Genomic DNA, 19,653 nt, shown 5'->3' on the forward strand with positions numbered 1-19,653 from the left:
TACCTTGCAAGCTAACTACCCAAAGCCAAGAGTCCACAGCTCAAAGTCCAAACACAGCAGAATCACAATCTGATATGGACCAACAATTTATCAATAACATGCACTACAAGCATACAACATTAAGACAACGCCTTTTCCTTACGTTTTACGTCTTAAGGCTTCTCACCAAGCCATAAGCCCTTAATCCATTGATTCTGTCTTAGTTCAATAATTACAGAAGTTCAACTTCCTAAATTTAGGGTCCACAAACCCTCAAACATCAGTTCTGGATGAACAGTACGCTACTGTTTCACGCAAATCCAGAATATCCGGATATTTGCCGGGGGCATATCCGGATATCAATATCCGGATATCATATCCGGATATCAATATCCGGATATCATATCCGGATATCCATATTCGGATATCAAAAGACCCCATATTCGAATATCAATATCCGGATACCATATCCAGATATTTCGCGACAGACAACAGCTTCTGCCTTCGCGAAGATATCCATCCAAAGATCCAACTTTTACCAATTCAAAACGTCAAAGCATGGGTTTTAATTCTGTTTTAGGTTCATACATCAGTTGGTTACTTGTTTAACTCATTAAAAATGGCAAGACTCCACTTTTACCCATTAAAACTCATGAACAAAGTTGAGGAAGCTTACCCAAGCTCTAAACAGAAAAGCAAAGGCTCATGGAGCTCACCAAACAGCTCCAACAATTCTGACTATAAGGAAAACGAAAATGCCAACAAAGCTTGGCCCTTTCCTCACAAAGGAAGCTTCTTGAAGCTCAAAATGCCACCACAATGGCTCCAACAACACCAACCCCCAAAGTCAGCACCAAAAGCACCCAAGAACAACCCACCAACTCAGAAAAACAAGCCTCTCACTTAACCCAACACAACCACAAGGTGTTTACAAGGAAGAACCAAGAGGAAAGATGATCATTTGGTGGTTTCCTATGAAGAAATGGTGAAGGCAAGGGAAGGAGACACCAAGTCAGCAAAGAGACCCACACTCAGCAGCCACTCACGCACAAAAACTGATAAATCAACCTAGGGTTGTGTGCATAAGTTATATATATAACCACTTAACAATTAAACACACAGTGTTAACATTAATAGCTACGCTTAGCATTTTAATCCCAAATTCAGGATTCTTAACCTACTCAATTTTACAATAATAATCATATTTTTATTATATTTTTCGCAGCACCTTTCCGGTACGCGCTTTTCATAGCCAGTATCAGTTTCTGGCACCAGTTCTCATTATTTTAACTTGAAACTTGTTTTACAAGTCCTACATATTATTCTAGGAATATTAATGCACTTATTACAATTTTCCGGGATACTTTTTCGGTACACATTTATACCGACTAGCAGAACCGGTATCTGCACTTTTCGTCAGAAAAACGACTTTCAACATTAATACTCACTTACTATAATTATTAAAGCCTCATAATAATTATTAGGGTCAATTATGGAATTATTTCCTAATTTCACATAATTAATTAATTAACTTCCTTAATTAACGGTGCAGGTTCTTACACTCAGCCACTGTTTATGGTTGTTGAGGGGCTGACTTCATTGTTTGGGTTGTTTGAGAGCTTGTGTCTTGTTGGTGTTGGTCCAAGAAGCCATTTTTGGAAGAGAAAAAACCATTGTGGTGTGCCATTTTTGTGCACCTTCAAAGTCAGAACCTTTGGAGCTGTTGTGTGAGCTCCAAGAGCCATTGTGGTTCTGTTTTGAGCTTGGGTAAGCTTCATTATCCTTGAACATGAGTTTCCTTGGTTAAAAATGAAACATTGATGCATGTAATAAACTAAACTTGATAACTTAAGGTTGGGTAAGGTTAAACACACCTTAAAATGCATGCTTAAGCCTCTGGAATAGTGAAATGAACCACCTTTGGGTAGAATATCTCGCGAAATGTAGAATTGCATTCTATCGTGAAATATCGGGATATGGGGTCTTGAGATATCCGAATATGGATATCCAGATATGGCCCCGACATATATCCGGATATTCTGGGTTTTCGAAGAACAGTAGCTGTACTGTTCATACAGAAGGCTATGATGGGTTTGTGGACCCTAGATTGATAAGTTGGACTTCTGTAATAACTTATTTAAGTCAGAATCAAGTGATTAAGGGCTTGTGGCTTTGTGAGAAGCCTTAAGACATGAAACGTAAAAGAGAAGCGTTGTCTTTATGTTATATGCTTATGAGCTATGGTTGTTGATATGATTGCAGGTCCAAAATAGATTGTGATTCTGCTGTGTTTGGGCTTTGAGCTTGGTTGGACTCTTGGCTTGGATAGCTAGCTTGCAAGGTAAGCTTTTGTGTCCTCGGTTTAGCCATAGTTTGTTCCACCATATCCCATGGTGGGATGGTTTATATGCATGATGTGTTTTCATGTACTGTTTTATTGAAATGCTATAGAGCTGTTAAGTGCAAAATGCTTATGATATGTATGTGGTGTTTCGCCTAGACAGGAAGTCATGGGGTGGTCCTGTGGGCGGGTACAACATGGGCGTGTACTATGTGGGTAATAGACGTATTCCTGCACTTCTCTGATCAGTAGAATAGTTATAACACACATGACATGATTATCTGCTGCATTGCACTGATTTTGAAACTTATACTGTTAAACTGCTTTTGAACTTATATTGCACATGTAAGTGAGCTTGGGGTGAAAGATCCTTGAGGACCCCTTGTCTTACTGAGATTTCTGTTTAGAGATCTCACCCCACGTTCGGGGCACATATTTCAGGTTCAGGTAATGCGAGGGTTGAGACCTCTAGCGGCAGGAGGCCAGAGCTTAGCTGATTTTTATGCTGTTATGCTGTTTATGTTGGATGCTGGATTATGACTGTTGCTATTTTGCTGCTAGCTTTATTATTATGTTGCTGTTGTTGTGACTATGTTGGGCTGTTGCCTTATTTGGTGAGCATGGGATTGTCCATGCCATATTGATTGACTATGTCCTGTTTTAGATTCGAGTTGTAATAATGTATCAGGATTATGTCCGGGCTACATGTTGTAGTTCCGTGATTTTAGATACTCTCTTATTTATGATATGAGGTTATTCAGTATAGATATCTGTCTTTTGCATTTACATACAGGCAATGTTTTGGAAATGAATTAAGTAATTCAACTTGGTAATGATAATGACGTCATAATTGAAAAGAAAAAGAATATTCCGCACATTTAATTAAGCATGGCTTAATACAATGGCATGTTAACAAACCGGGTATACACGGGGTGTTACACCAACATAAAGCTAAGCAATAGAAGAGGGTAGAAGAAGAAGGAGGGGACAATTTTGGAATAAAAGAATTTTTTTTTCTTATCCTATCCGTTCCAATTGTAACCCATGGTCCCCCCACAAGATAGCTTATCAGGATGTCAATAGGATAAAATGAGCAAACCTGACAAGATTATCCTATCCTTTAGGATCACCAAACATATGATAAAGATAGGATATGATAAACTACCCTATCTTGCTGGTCTTATCTAGTGCACCAAACGGGCCTATATTTGTTTATGTTAGCCTTTCAATTAAATAAGTAAGGGTAAAGTATTTATGTTTTTATTAAGTAAGAGTAAAGTATTTTTGTTCTACTATATAAAAACTTTTCTAGTCACAATCAAATAAAAGTGAGTGGATTCACTAATTTTTTCTCCCTCTTTTCTTTAATCGAACCCACTCATTTTTAAGTGAGTGACATTCATAGGGGTGTAAATGAGCTGGGCCAAGCCAAGCTTATCAAAAAGATTTTGAGCCTGGCATGGCCTATTAGCCTGGTACGAGCTAAATCTAGGCTTGGTTTGGCTTGTTATAAAAAATTAAAGGTTTGGCTTGAGCTTGACTTGGCTCATTTATAATTATAAAATGTATTTTTTCAAACTCACATAAATCCAAATGTTGAGATTATAAATGTATCAAATTTTGTATTCCTTCATCAGAGAAAAAACAATCATAGAACTCACTCAATCCACAAATAATTACATATTTGATGCTAAATTATATTATTTATATTTTATTTATTATAGTAAAAAGTAGTAAAAATATACTATTTATTATAATAATATATAAGGTTAGCTCACGAGCTTTCAAACTAAGCCCCATTAAATTAGGTTTGGCCTTATTTGCTAAACACGTTTTTTTTAAAGCTTGAGCTCGTTCTATTTATTAAACAAGTCAAGCCAAGTCAAATTTAAAGCAATACAAACCTTGAGCCTCTGACAAGTTGCTCGGTCCATTTACACATTTAGGGCATGTTTGGTGCATAGTATATGATAAGGCCTGATAGTATAAGACGTGATAGTATAAGGCCTGATTGTATAAGACCTGATTGAATTTTAATACTATCCAACGTTTGGCACGGTATTGTATAAAATAATATATTGTATAAGATAATATCAGCTAGTATTTGATAATGCACTGTATAATACTATATATGATAAAAATAAATATTTTTAATAAAAATATCCTTTAATAAAGAATTTATATAATTCTTCAAAATATCCTTTAATTTTTATAAAAAATTTATTGATCAGTGTGTCCAAAATATAAATTTATTTTTGTAAAAATAAAAATATTCAATATTTTTAAAATTAATATATTGAAAATTTAATTTTTATTTTAATAGATTAATATTAAAATAATATATTAATTTTTGAGAATTACATTGGTCAACGATGTTAATACATCAATCTCTTATCAGGCCTTATCCCTCACCCTTAGGCCGGATTAAGTTATACATCATTTTGATGTATTAAGGGATTATGTTGTATAAGCTTATACTATACGATGGTCACACCAAACAACTGAAAATGCCATAACATATAGTATATAAGCTTATACTATCATGCCTTATACGTCACACCAAATAGGTCCTTAGTGGCAGAATTTTTTTTTTTTCAACCTAATAAGTAATAGGGCATTGTATTTCTTATGCAGCTGGAGATCAACAACTTTTCATGTAAATAGAAACAAACCGGGTCCCATCAGTTTTTTGAAAGAAAAAAGAAAAGAGATGGGCACGTTTCAGTGAGAGTGATAGGAGATGAGTAACTAGAATTAATTTTGCCTAAGTAATATTACATCTAAAAAAAGTAAAAGTGAAAGAGAATTTTTAATATTTCATTGGAAAATGATCACATCATGTGATAAGGTTTCAGCAATCTATAATTTTTAACGACAAATCGACGATTAACAATTAAAATGACTCACTAGGAGGATTATATTGACAATTTTTTTTTTCTTACAAGCTACACTAATCTAATCAATCATACACTCTTAATTGAAGTATGACTGGTCAAACTTAGTACAGTTTGTAAAAAAAAAATTGCAATATAATTCCTCTCTTTCTTTCTTTTTTTCATTTTATTTTACGACAACACAAATGTTGACAGTTAATTTGTCATTAAAAAATATGAGAACACAAGATATTCTCACGTGATTATGTTAAAATAAGACTTAAAAAAATCAGCTTACACTAACAGTGGAAGAGTATCTTCTTGTATCTCGTATTAAAATGACTCTGTCATTGATTGCATGACAGCACAAAATATTTGTTATTGATTTCTCATTAAAAATTATGGATATATGAGATCTTCTCAAGTCATGTTAAAAAGAGATACGAGAGTATGCTTCTTGAGCACAAAAAGTGGAAAAGTATTGAATCATGTCTCGTCTAAAAATGACCACGTCAGAATACCAAAATAAAAAATTCCAAGTCATGTAAAAAATCTCAATTATCCATAATTTTTAATGAGAAATTAATGGTAAACAATTAAAATGATCCTTTTTTTTTGTTACATAAAAAATTATCATTTTGTTATCAAAAAAAAAAAAAAAAATTATCATTTTCTCTCCTTCGGTTTATTGTGCTAGTAAATATTTGTTAAATGGATATTGATTTAATATCTTTCACATTAAGAACTTGATTGTATAACAACAAAAAAATGTTGATTTTTGATTTGTCATTGAAATTTTGGATATTCAATCATATTAAAATAAGACATGAGAATATCTTTTGTACAAAATGTGGGAGAGGATCTTCTCATGTTTCATTTTAAAATAATCATGTCAAGTGAATCTCAACCATCCATATTTTTTAATGACAAATCAACAATCAACAATTAAAATGATCATTTCCTCTTCCCAATTTATTTTCCTTGAAAGCACATTGATTTATTATATCTCATATTAAGAACATTGGTTGCGTGACAACACAAAATCTTGAAAGTTGATTTATCATTAAAAATTACCAATACTTGATATCTTCTCACATAACATGATTATGTTAAAATGAGACATGAGAGGATCATCTCACGAACATCAGAGTATTCTTTTTAAAAATAAATTAACTTAAAGAATATCTTTCGTTAATCATTTATCACTATATCAACCAATTATTTTATAACTCAAATTTATTGTCAGTGATAGAGCAAAAGAATCATACTAAAGCATTTTTTAAGGATTAGCGTTTATTCTTTTAAAGGACATATAATTGTGTTATTTTAATCAAAAGTATTATGTTTTATGATAATAGAAACAAAAGTCATGGTGGGAGAAAGTGTAAGGGTCTTTTCTTATTTAAATATTAAATAAAAAATATTAATTTTAACTAAAATAATAGCACTTTAAAATGATAAATATTTTTTCCTTTTCAAAAATATTTACCAACTTAATGTGATTTTAAATTACTAAGGGGTCAATAGATCATTTCACATTAAGTTGGTAAATATTTTTGAAAAGGAAAAAATATTTATCATTTTAAAGGGCTATTATTTTAGTTAAAATTAATATTTTTTATTTAATATTTAAAAAGGATAAATATTAGCCCTTTAAAATGCAGACCCCTTAGTAATTTTAAATGACAAATGCAGACCCCTTAGTAATTTACCAACTCAATGATCTATTTTTTCCTTTTCAAGTCGCATGGGAAATGATCTATTGACTCTTTTTTTTTTTAAATTACTAAGGGGTCTGCATTTGTCATTTAACATGACACAACAAACTTTCCTACACACACAATATTTTGTGGGACCCACACTTTTTGAAGAAAAAAGAAAAAAGAAATTATGGCACGCAAAATGAATCTCTATAACATTACACAATCACTTTTCCTACCACATAACTCTTATAAAACTCAATTACCAATTCAGTAAAAATTTGCTTATTAATGCAGTGAACTTGCATGGAGTGGAGACGAGACCAATCTCATTACTCCATGTTAGTTTAACTCAATCCTATCACATGATAGGATGTTAATCATCTATCTCAAATTTCTCTAACTCTCACACTACTATTTCATTGCTCTACATAAATACTAATTAGCGTTGTAAATAATAAATATTATTAATAATTAAAATCGTAAATAACAACAACTATTATTATTGGGAAAAGTTATATTTACAACCTATTTTCGTTTACAACTTCTTACAATCATATCTTAACCGTTGATTTCCGTCAATCAACGGTTAAGATTTTCGCAAATTAAATTTATTAATTAATTATTAATTCACAATAAATGACAATCATTGATTGACGAAAATTAACGGTTAAGATATGATTGTAAAAGTTTGTAAACTATTTGGGTTGTAAATATAACCCCTCCCATTATTATTTTAAAAAATAACTAGAAATAAATTTGTTTAATCAAATAATAATTAACATTTCAATTATTTCTCAAGCGTGATTTTCAGAATCCTTCAAATTTAAAAATGTAAAATTGAGCCTGGTTTAGGAATTCATGTTTTACATGTATGGTTATGAATAAATTCTTGATTTTTCAAAAATTAGGGTTTCTTAAAACTTCATTTTTTCCTTAAATGATTTATGATTGAATCGAAATTAAAATTCAATTCTTAAAAAAAGGACGAAGTCGTCATTTTGGAATAATTGCAAATTAGATGAATCCAATTGATTCGATAATTTTCGAAACTGATGTTTTTACAAAAGAAACGTAACAGTGGCGACTTTTATACATACAATTGTAAGTACTTGTTATTGATTTCTGTCAATTTAATGGTTATAATTTATTAGAATTAATAATTAATTAATAAATGTGACTTAATAAATTATAACCGTTAGATTAACAGAAATCAATAGTTAAAATTTAGATCATTTCCCCTTAGTAATGTGAAATGACAAATGCAGACCCCTTAGTAATTTTAAATGACAAATGCAGACCCCTTAGTAATTTACCAACTCAATGATCTATTTTTTCCTTTTCAAGTCGCATGGGAAATGATCTATTGACTCTTTTTTTTTTAAATTACTAAGGGGTCTGCATTTGTCATTTAACATGACACAACAAACTTTCCTACACACACAATATTTTGTAGGACCCACACTTTTTGAAGAAAAAAGAAAAAAGAAAATTATGGCACGCAAAACGAATCTCTATAACATTACACAATCACTTTTCCTACCACATAACTCTTATAAAACTCAATTACCAATTCAGTAATAATTTGCTTATTAATGCAGTGAACTCGCATGGAGTGGAGACGAGACCAATCTCATTACTCCATGTTAGTTTAACTCAATCCTATCACATGATAGGATGTTAATCATCTATCTCAAATTTCTCTAACTCTCACACTACTATTTCATTGCTCTACATAAATACTAATTAGCGTTGTAAATAATAAATATTATTAATAATTAAAATCGTAAATAACAACAACTATTATTATTGGGAAAAGTTATATTTACAACCTATTTTCGTTTACAACTTCTTACAATCATATCTTAATCGTTGATTTCCGTCAATCAACGGTTAAGATTTTCGCAAATTAAATTTATTAATTAATTATTAATTCACAATAAATGACAATCATTGATTGACGAAAATTAACGGTTAAGATATGATTGTAAAAGTTTGTAAACTATTTGGGTTGTAAATATAACCCCTCCCATTATTATTTTAAAAAATAACTAGAAATAAATTTGTTTAATCAAATAATAATTAACATTTCAATTATTTCTCAAGCGTGATTTTCAGAATCCTTCAAATTTAAAAATGTAAAATTGAGCCTGGTTTAGGAATTCATGTTTTACATGTATGGTTATGAATAAATTCTTGATTTTTCAAAAATTAGGGTTTCTTAAAACTTCATTTTTTCCTTAAATGATTTATGATTGAATCGAAATTAAAATTCAATTCTTAAAAAAAGGACGAAGTCGTCATTTTGGAATAATTGCAAATTATATGAATCCAATTGATTCGATAATTTTCGAAACTGATGTTTTTACAAAAGAAACGTAACAGTGGCGACTTTTATACATACAATTGTAAGTACTTGTTATTGATCTCTGTCAATTTAATGGTTATAATTTATTAGAATTAATAATTAATTAATAAATGTGACTTAATAAATTATAACCGTTAGATTAACAGAAATCAATAGTTAAAATTTAGATCATTTTCCCTTAGTAATGTGAAATGACAAATGCAGACCCCTTAGTAATTTTAAATGACAAATGTAGACCCCTTAGTAATTTACCAACTCAATGATCTATTTTTTCCTTTTCAAGTCGCATGGGAAATGATCTATTGACTCTTTTTTTTTTAAATTACTAAGGGGTCTGCATTTGTCATTTAACATGACACAACAAACTTTCCTACACACACAATATTTTGTGGGACCCACACTTTTTGAAGAAAAAAGAAAAAAAAAATTATGGCACGCAAAACGAATCTCTATAACATTACACAATCATTTTTCCTACCACATAACTCTTATAAAACTCAATTACCAATTCAGTAATAATTTGCTTATTAATGCAGTGAACTCGCATGGAGTGGAGACGAGACCAATCTCATTACTCCATGTTAGTTTAACTCAATCCTATCACATGATAGGATGTTAATCATCTATCTCAAATTTCTCTAACTCTCACACTACTATTTCATTGCTCTACATAAATACTAATTAGCGTTGTAAATAATAAATATTATTAATAATTAAAATCGTAAATAACAACAACTATTATTATTGGGAAAAGTTATATATATATATATATATATGTTTTTTGTAAATAAAGAGGGGCTAAGCCCCGGAAACAGAAAGAAATTACAAATCAGAAACTAACAAGCTAGACATATTTTTAGCTTCAGCAACTATAAGTTCCATCAACTGAGGAGGAGGATCTTTAAAAATCTTGAAATGGAGATTATTAGTCTGCCCAGCTTTAGCTAACCAATGAGCACATTTGTTGTTTTCTCTCTTGGTATGAACAAGATGAATAGTCCAATCTGCTTTTAACCATAATCTCAATCTGCTAGTGACTTGAGAGTCCCTAGGATTTTCATGCTGCTCCTTTAACATCTGGATGGCTTGGCTAGAATCACATTCTAGCTCTATTCTTTTTAATCCTGTTCCCCAAAGCAGTTCCAAACCTTTCAGTAATCCCCATAATTCTGCATCAAGAGGATTGCAGGAACCTAAATTACAATAGAAGCTTCCCAAAAAGGATCCATTGTGATCTCTTAATATACCACCACAACTAGCTTTTTTCATGCCACTAGAAGAAGCTCCATCACAATTCAACTTAACCCACCCTTGCTTGGGGGATGTCCAAACGCTATCGTTGGAATCACCACGACGCTGATAAATTCGGGCTTGCAGAATCTGTTGGACAAACATCCAAATTGAAGCCTGTGATTGCTCATCATGACAGAAATGATCTTCATGGATCTCCAAATTTCTCCACTTCCACAAAAACCAACAAGTAGTAAAGAAAATATCCCTCCAGTCCTTCACTTTATTGGAGGACCACATGATATCGATATTTAAAGTCAACCAATCCTGCAAATTCGAATTCATAAAGGAATTGGGTATCGAACCTGTAAACCAAGATTGCCAAATTTTCCTAGCATGTCTACAATCACGAAGAACATGAATAATAGTTTCCTCATGATTTGGACAACTGGGACAGACATTTGAACCTCCGCTCCACTTACTGGTTCTGCTGCGCACTGAAAGTTTAGCAAGCAAAGTCATCCACATAAACACTTTCACTCGTTCTGGTCCATTCCACGACCAAACTTTTTTCCATAAGCTAGTGTGAACATCTGCTGGGAAGTTCATAAGATTACAGTAAGCGACCTTAACCAAAGAAGTTGAGTGATGATTATTGATCCAAACTAATCTATCCTCCCCATTCCTTAGAATAAGCCTGAGATGATTTGTTACTGCATCAGCCAAATCTGACTCCAGAAATTGATGAACAACTTCAAGACGGAAACCATCATCCACCATGTAATCTGCAATTGATTTCTGACTCTCCTCCCACGGCACCTGATTGCTCGACAACTGCTGCAAATTTTCCTCCCATCCCAACTAGTTATCAGTCCAAAGCTTTACTTCAGAACCATCTGCTATTTCCCATCTAAGACCAGCAAGGAAATTACTCCAACATTTAGCAAGATCACGCCAAAGTTTAGAGTCATATGATTTTGCCTTTATACCTCTCCTTAAGTCTTGACCTCTACCATACTTGGCTACTAAAATCTTAACCCATAAATCATCTTTCTTAGTTAACACCTTCCACGCCAGTTTATGAATATAAGCTTCATTTTGGAGTCGAAGGTTAATTATTCCCAAACCACCTCTATCTTTGGGTTTATACATTTGATCCCAAGCTACTAAATGAGCCCGCCTTCTGCTATCCTGATCTCCCCAAATGAAAGCCCTTTGTATCTGCTCAATTTCATCACAAAATGTTACTGGTAAAAGACCATTCTGCATATGGAAAGAAGGGATTGCAGCAATGACCGATTTCACCAAAGTAACTCGACCAGCAAAAGAAAGGCAATGGCTTTTCCAACCATCCAGTTTTGATATCCTATCCTTGATAGCTCCATAGTCTGCTTTAATATATCTCCCTTGTTTAACAATAGAGCCTAAATATCTGCCAATACTAGAAGTGCGCTTAAAGCCCATTCTGTTGACAATCCTTGTTTACAACCTATTTTCGTTTACAACTTCTTACAATCATATCTTAACCGTTGATTTCCGTCAATCAACGGTTAAGATTTTCGCAAATTAAATTTATTAATTAATTATTAATTCACAATAAATGACAATCATTGATTGACGAAAATTAACGGTTAAGATATGATTGTAAAAGTTTGTAAACTATTTGGGTTGTAAATATAACCCCTCCCATTATTATTTTAAAAAATAACTAGAAATAAATTTGTTTAATCAAATAATAATTAACATTTCAATTATTTCTCAAGCGTGATTTTCAGAATCCTTCAAATTTAAAAATGTAAAATTGAGCCTGGTTTAGGAATTCATGTTTTACATGTATGGTTATGAATAAATTCTTGATTTTTCAAAAATTAGGGTTTCTTAAAACTTCATTTTTTCCTTAAATGATTTATGATTGAATCGAAATTAAAATTCAATTCTTAAAAAAAGGACGAAGTCGTCATTTTGGAATAATTGCAAATTAGATGAATCCAATTGATTCGATAATTTTCGAAACTGATGTTTTTACGAAAGAAACGTAACAGTGGCGACTTTTATACATACAATTGTAAGTACTTATTACTTTAACCGTTGGTTTCTGTGAATTTAATGGTTATAATTTATTAGAATTAATAATTAATTAATAAATGTGACTTAATAAATTATAACCGTTAGATAAACAGAAATCAATAGTTAAAATTTAGATCATTTCCCCTTAGTAATGTGAAATGACAAATGCAGACCCCTTAGTAATTTACCAACTCAATGATCTATTTTTTCCTTTTCAAGTCGCATGGGAAATGATCTATTGACTCTTTTTTTTTTAAATTACTAAGGGGTCTGCATTTGTCATTTAACATGACACAACAAACTTTCCTACACACACAATATTTTGTGGGACCCACACTTTTTGAAGAAAAAAAAATTATGGCACGCAAAACGAATCTCTATAACATTACACAATCACTTTTCCTACCACATAACTCTTATAAAACTCAATTACCAATTCAGTAATAATTTGCTTATTAATGCAGTGAACTCGCATGGAGTGGAGACGAGACCAATCTCATTACTCCATGTTAGTTTAACTCAATCCTATCACATGATAGGATGTTAATCATCTATCTCAAATTTCTCTAACTCTCACACTACTATTTCATTGCTCTACATAAATACTAATTAGCGTTGTAAATAATAAATATTATTAATAATTAAAATCGTAAATAACAACAACTATTATTATTGGGAAAAGTTATATTTACAACCTATTTTCGTTTACAACTTCTTACAATCATATCTTAACCGTTGATTTCCGTCAATCAACGGTTAAGATTTTCGCAAATTAAATTTATTAATTAATTATTAATTCACAATAAATGACGATCATTGATTGACGAAAATTAACGGTTAAGATATGATTGTAAAAGTTTGTAAACTATTTGAGTTGTAAATATAACCCCTCCCATTATTATTTTAAAAAGTAACTAGAAATAAATTTGTTTAATCAAATAATAATTAACATTTCAATTATTTCTCAAGCGTGATTTTCAGAATCCTTCAAATTTAAAAATGTAAAATTGAGCCTGGTTTAGGAATTCATGTTTTACATGTATGGTTATGAATAAATTCTTGATTTTTCAAAAATTAGGGTTTCTTAAAACTTCATTTTTTCCTTAAATGATTTATGATTGAATCGAAATTAAAATTCAATTCTTAAAAAAAGGACGAAGTCGTCATTTTGGAATAATTGCAAATTAGATGAATCCAATTGATTCGATAATTTTCGAAACTGATGTTTTTACAAAAGAAACGTAACAGTGGCGACTTTCATACATACAATTGTAAGTACTTGTTATTGATTTCTGTCAATTTAATGGTTATAATTTATTAGAATTAATAATTAATTAATAAATGTGACTTAATAAATTATAACCGTTAGATTAACAGAAATCAATAGTTAAAATTTAGATCATTTCCCCTTAGTAATGTGAAATGACAAATGCAGACCCCTTAGTAATTTACCAACTCAATGATCTATTTTTTCCTTTTCAAGTCGCATGGGATATGATCTATTGACTCTTTTTTTTTTTAAATTACTAAGGGGTCTGCATGTGTCATTTAACATGACACAACAAACTTTCCTACACACACAATATTTTGTGGGACCCACACTTTTTGAAGAAAAACGAAAAAAAAAATTATGGCACGTAAAACGAATCTCTATAACATTACACAATCACTTTTCCTACCACATAACTCTTATAAAACTCAATTACCAATTCAGTAATAATTTGCTTATTAATGCAGTGAACTCGCATGGAGTGGAGACGACACCAATCTCATTACTCCATGTTAGTTTAACTCAATCCTATCACATGATAGGATGTTAATCATCTATCTCAAATTTCTCTAACTCTCACACTACTATTTCATTGCTCTACATAAATACTAATTAGCGTTGTAAATAATAAATATTATTAATAATTAAAATCGTAAATAACAACAACTATTATTATTGGGAAAAGTTATATTTACAACCTATTTTCGTTTACAACTTCTTACAATCATATCTTAACCGTTGATTTCCGTCAATCAACGGTTAAGATTTTCGCAAATTAAATTTATTAATTAATTATTAATTCACAATAAATGACAATCATTGATTGACGAAAATTAACGGTTAAGATATGATTGTAAAAGTTTGTAAACTATTTGGGTTGTAAATATAACCCCTCCCATTATTATTTTAAAAAATAACTAGAAATAAATTTGTTTAATCAAATAATAATTAACATTTCAATTATTTCTCAAGCGTGATTTTCAGAATCCTTCAAATTTAAAAATGTAAAATTGAGCCTGGTTTAGGAATTCATGTTTTACATGTATGGTTATGAATAAATTCTTGATTTTTCAAAAATTAGGGTTTCTTAAAACTTCATTTTTTCCTTAAATGATTTATGATTGAATCGAAATTAAAATTCAATTCTTAAAAAAAGGACGAAGTCGTCATTTTGGAATAATTGCAAATTAGATGAATCCAATTGATTCGATAATTTTCGAAACTGATGTATTTACAAAAGAAACGTAACAGTGGCGACTTTTATACATACAATTGTAAGTACTTATTACTTTAACCGTTGATTTCTGTCAATTTAATGGTTATAATTTATTAGAATTAATAATTAATTAATAAATGTGACTTAATAAATTATAACCGTTAGATTAACAGAAATCAATAGTTAAAATTTAGTAACAACAAGTAGTAAAAAAAAATATATTAACTATAACATTTCCCAATTGTGAAATCCAATTCTTCAAATGAAAGCTTTTACCAATGATAAAAAATGGTTTATCGATTACTGTTCGTCTTATTTTCTTTTGACTTTTTATTGCCATATTTATGTTGTATTTAAATGAATTTAAACCTTGGATAAAGTGTTCCCATTATTATTATAAAAATGTAAAATTTATTATCATCAATTATGATTTAAAGATTATTTTTTTTAATGAAAGAATTCATATATTTTATATTATTTAGTAATACTTCGAAAAAAAATTCAAAATCATAAAAATGTTTTATAACTAACGTTAGCATTTAAGCAATTGTATAGTACAATATTATTCATCCAACTTAAATGATATCAAATACTTGAATTCTTAAGGCAAAAAATAAGAGAAAAAGCAATGATTATGCCTAATGCAATCTTTTTTTTTTACTTATTTGTTAAACACGATCTTTTATAATTATTCTCTGTCTTCCTTTATCACTATTAATTCATATTTAAATAATTATAATTTCTGACATGACCATATTAATTTTTTTTTTAACATGGTAAGATACACTTACGTGTCAACATGACTTTTATGTTAAAGTCCCCCGCATCTCATGTGTTCATGTAAGGACCGTCCAATAACTGACGTCCGTTGCTATGCAGTTTATTTCTGGTACCAGTAGTTAACCTTTGGCAGTTATTGAGTCATGTCTGCCTGTAAGACCAAATTGATGGGTGAAAATTGATGTCACCTCACTGGAGAAGAATTAGATGCTATGGTAGTAATGCTTGTTATATAAAGAAGAACAAATAAGATGGGTGTTCCAAAAGTTGCCAGATATGGAAGAAGAAGAAGAAGAAGAAGAAGAAGAAGGAGAACAATGGCTTGTAAAAGTTCAATTATCTCTCACAAATTGAGTAAATATGATTTGGGTGATCTAGAATGGACCAATAGTATTCCAGAGTGTCCAGTATACCATCCATCAGAGCAGGAGTTTGAGAATCCTTTAGTTTATCTACACAAGATTGCTCCTCAGGCTTCTAAATATGGTATGCTATGTCATAACAGATTATGGATTATTTTCTTTTAGTTCATCACTGTGTTTATTAGGGGGGGATACATCAGTCATTAAAATGATTTAACCAAGAATTTCCCATGTATAAGAAATTGATGTAATATTAGTATGGTTGAAAAATATGCTATATATATCATGCACATGCTATAACGGCTAGGATAAACTTATGTTCAACATTATTACAAGTACTTTCTGTATTTTTATGTCTTTTTGCTTGTATGCTTATTGTTTCATCCTCATATTTCAGGTATATGCAAAATTGTTTCTCCAATTGCTGCCTTGAATCCTGCTGGTTCTGTCTTAATGAATGAGAAGAGGGACTTCAAGTTTGAAACAATTGTACAGCCTCTTCGGCTATCTAAATGGAATGATGAGAAGGATATAATAACCTTTTCTATGAGAGGAAGGTAAAAAGAATATCATGCTTTCAAGCTTTTATACTAATTAAATCATGTAAAATAAAATTAATTGTTGTTGGTTGTTATTGTTTCTACCAGAAAATATACATATCATGAATTTGAAGCTCTAGCAAACAAGGTCTTTTTCAGTAGATTTTGCAGTTCTGAAGGTCTTCCTTGTTCATATGTGGAAAAAGAGTTCTGGCGTGAGATGGTGCATAAAGATAAAGGAACAGTTGAGTATGGAATCAATGTTGAGGGTAGTGCCTTTTCATGTGATCCTCATGACAGGCTTGGAACAAGCAAATGGAATTTGCAGGTTGTTTTTCAGACTTTTTGTTCTTACTGTTCTCTTATCATCCTGTGCTCCTGCAAGTTACAATAAATTTTAGATTGTGAACCATTGGGTTTCAAGATCTTTAATTTCTTCATTGATTTCAGAATTTCTCACGGCTGTTGCAGTCCCCATTGCGTTTAGTTGACAAGGAAATTCCAGTAAGAAAGCATTTTTGAAACATATGCTGAATTTAAAAGTTATAATTTCTTTTATTCTAATTCTAATGTGAAATTTTAGGGAATAACTGATCCTATGCTTTACATTGGGATGCTGTTCAGTATGTTTGCATGGCATGTAGAAGATCACTATTTGTACAGGTATATCTCACAACAATCTATTTCTCCACTGCCTCAGCCATTGTTTAATATTACTAAACTCATATTTTAATATGTATTACTGTCTTCTTTGCAGCATAAATTATCATCACTCTGGTGCAAATAAAACTTGGTATGGGGTACCTAGCTATGCAGCCTCTCAATTTGAAAAGACTATCTTACATCATGTGTATTGCAATAAGATCTTAACAAAACAAGGAGAGGATGAAGCATTCAGATTTCTTGCACATAAAACAACCATGTTCCCTCCAAATGTCTTGTTACAACATGATGTGGCAGTTTACAAGGCTGTGCAGAAGCCAGGAGAGTTTGTCATCACCTTTCCTAGAGCATATCATGCTGGATTTAGTCATGGTAATCTATATTTCTCTGTGAATTTTTCCCTTCACATATAGATTATAGAGAGAGACATACAAATTTCACAAATGAGCATTTACTATTTATTTGATTCTTTTTGTTGATTTTTTAGGTTTTAACTGTGGAGAAGCAGTAAACTTTGCTATTGGTGATTGGTTTCCACTTGGAGCTGCAGCTAGCAGGCGTTATGCACATCTTAAAATGTTGCCTATGATTCCTTATGAGGAACTACTTTGTAAAGAGGCAATGCTGGTTTACAAGTCCTCAAAAGTCAGAAGTTCCAAGAACAAACCTGAAGACATGGCATCTTATCATGCTATTGTGCTGTCTTTCTTGCATCTTATGCAATTTTATAAGGCATCACTATTGCGATTGAATAGTCCAAGAAAATTGTCAAGCTCTTCAAATACATTAGGTTCTCTGATATGCAGCCTTTGCCATAAGGATTGTTATGTAGCTTACTTGCAGTGCAAGTACTGCTATTCTCATCCAATTTGTCTTTTTCATGGTATGAGACATCATTATTATATTCATTTTGAGAAGTTATTTAAAATCAATTGCCTTAGTTATTGATAAGTAAATTTCCTTTCCATTACTATGTAGATGCAGAAAGGGATGAACCGGAGTAGTGATAAAGCTGTTCTTTCATGACTGAAAGGTCATGGGTTCGAATCCTGAAAACAGTCTCTTTGCAATTATGCAATGGTAAGGCTGCGTACAAGGATTGCCTCTGCCCTACATTCACTAATCGAGTTTAACGGGGAGTGGTTTTTTTACTATGTAGATGCAGACTTATTGATGATTTGAGCCATATTAAATTTTCATTTTGTTAGCATCACGATGACTTATTAACATACGTTTTTTTGACTCTGCTTATTATGCGATTCAGACATTGCATCACAGACTTGTTTATGTGGGAGAAAATATACTATTTTTAAGAGGAATGACATGTTGGCACTGGAAGATGCAGCCAAAAGTTTTCAACAGGAAAAAGGATGCATTTGTACATCCTCTCTATCAAGTATATTCTCCCATAACAGAAATGAATGCATCAAAGATCTCAAGGTATGTGAAAATTCAAACGTGAAATTGATTGAGGCATTTTGATGATTTGGTGGCATTGAAACTTGAGAATCCTCTTGATTAGAATAATTACATTTCTTTGCTTGTATGACAAATATATTGCATTACTTTATCTTCAAGTAGCTTATTTTAGTGTATCTAATTCATTTTTACTTTTGAAATTGAAACTGAGAGCAGAATAATCCTTGGCATGAAGAAAAAAGTCCACGAGGAATTGCTAATTCTCAAGCAGCAGCATCTAAACTGAAAACAAGAGTAACGGACAGCATTAAGCACAATGTTGAAAAGAATAACAAGACAACAATGAAGCATTGTAGAAACAATGGACCTCCATCAGTGAAGAGAACCAAGAGACCACGAATCATTTATAAATCGAGAAAAAGTGAATCAAAACTGATCGAATGAGTTCCTGTAGTATTTTCTCTTTTGGCCACATCTAATAATTCAGTCTGAAAATAAGCTACAAACTTCCTAACTCACAATTGACAGGATACCCTCATGTCAAATTGAGGCAGATTTCTGTAGAGTAGTTTACATTTCTCATTCTTTTTAAATAGTATTATTTCTCGAATTCGTTAGGGAAATAAATACGCAGCATGTTAGTGTTTAGTCCATTATTCTCAAATATAATGTTATTGGAGTAACTTGCTGTAAGAATTATCTCGTCTTATTTAACCATTTTGTTTTAACATATAAGGTTTAAATCACTATTTATAGGTAGGGCTGCAGTTCATTTTGTTGGGTTAATTAAGTGTGATGAGTTCCACATTAGTTGGTAATGAATTAAGTGAAGTAGATATAAGTGAA

At 31.3% G+C, this 19,653-nt stretch overlaps 1 protein-coding gene across 1 annotated transcript; it reads left to right on the plus strand.

Moving 5' to 3' along the window:
* The first annotated feature begins 16,141 nt into the window (after positions 1 to 16,141).
* On the plus strand, positions 16,142 to 19,251 carry LOC133301615 (lysine-specific demethylase JMJ13-like). Its single transcript, XM_061501260.1, has 9 exons — positions 16,142 to 16,310; positions 16,584 to 16,743; positions 16,834 to 17,053; positions 17,176 to 17,229; positions 17,309 to 17,388; positions 17,483 to 17,760; positions 17,876 to 18,271; positions 18,653 to 18,744; positions 19,018 to 19,251. The coding sequence occupies exons 1-9, from the start codon at positions 16,142 to 16,144 to the stop codon at positions 19,249 to 19,251; spliced, it is 1,683 nt and encodes a 560-aa protein (XP_061357244.1).
* The last annotated feature ends 402 nt before the right edge of the window (positions 19,252 to 19,653 follow it).

This window comes from Gastrolobium bilobum, unplaced genomic scaffold, assembly GCF_033153095.1.
Source record: "Gastrolobium bilobum isolate Gb01-03AN ecotype WA unplaced genomic scaffold, APGP_CSIRO_Gbil_v1 utg4620, whole genome shotgun sequence".
Classification (NCBI taxonomy): Eukaryota; Viridiplantae; Streptophyta; class Magnoliopsida; order Fabales; family Fabaceae; genus Gastrolobium; species Gastrolobium bilobum.

What these genes read in the sequence shown, in the direction of transcription:
- LOC133301615 (XM_061501260.1), top strand. Translation starts at nt 16,142, where the DNA reads ATGGCTTGTAAAAGTTCAATTATCTCTCACAAATTGAGTAAATATGAT. An exon ending in GAAGATCACTATTTGTACAG is followed by an intron (nt 17,389 to 17,482) that starts GTATATCTCACA and finishes TCTTCTTTGCAG; the next exon opens with CATAAATTATCATCACTCTG. An exon ending in TCCAATTTGTCTTTTTCATG is followed by an intron (nt 18,272 to 18,652) that starts GTATGAGACATC and finishes TATGCGATTCAG; the next exon opens with ACATTGCATCACAGACTTGT.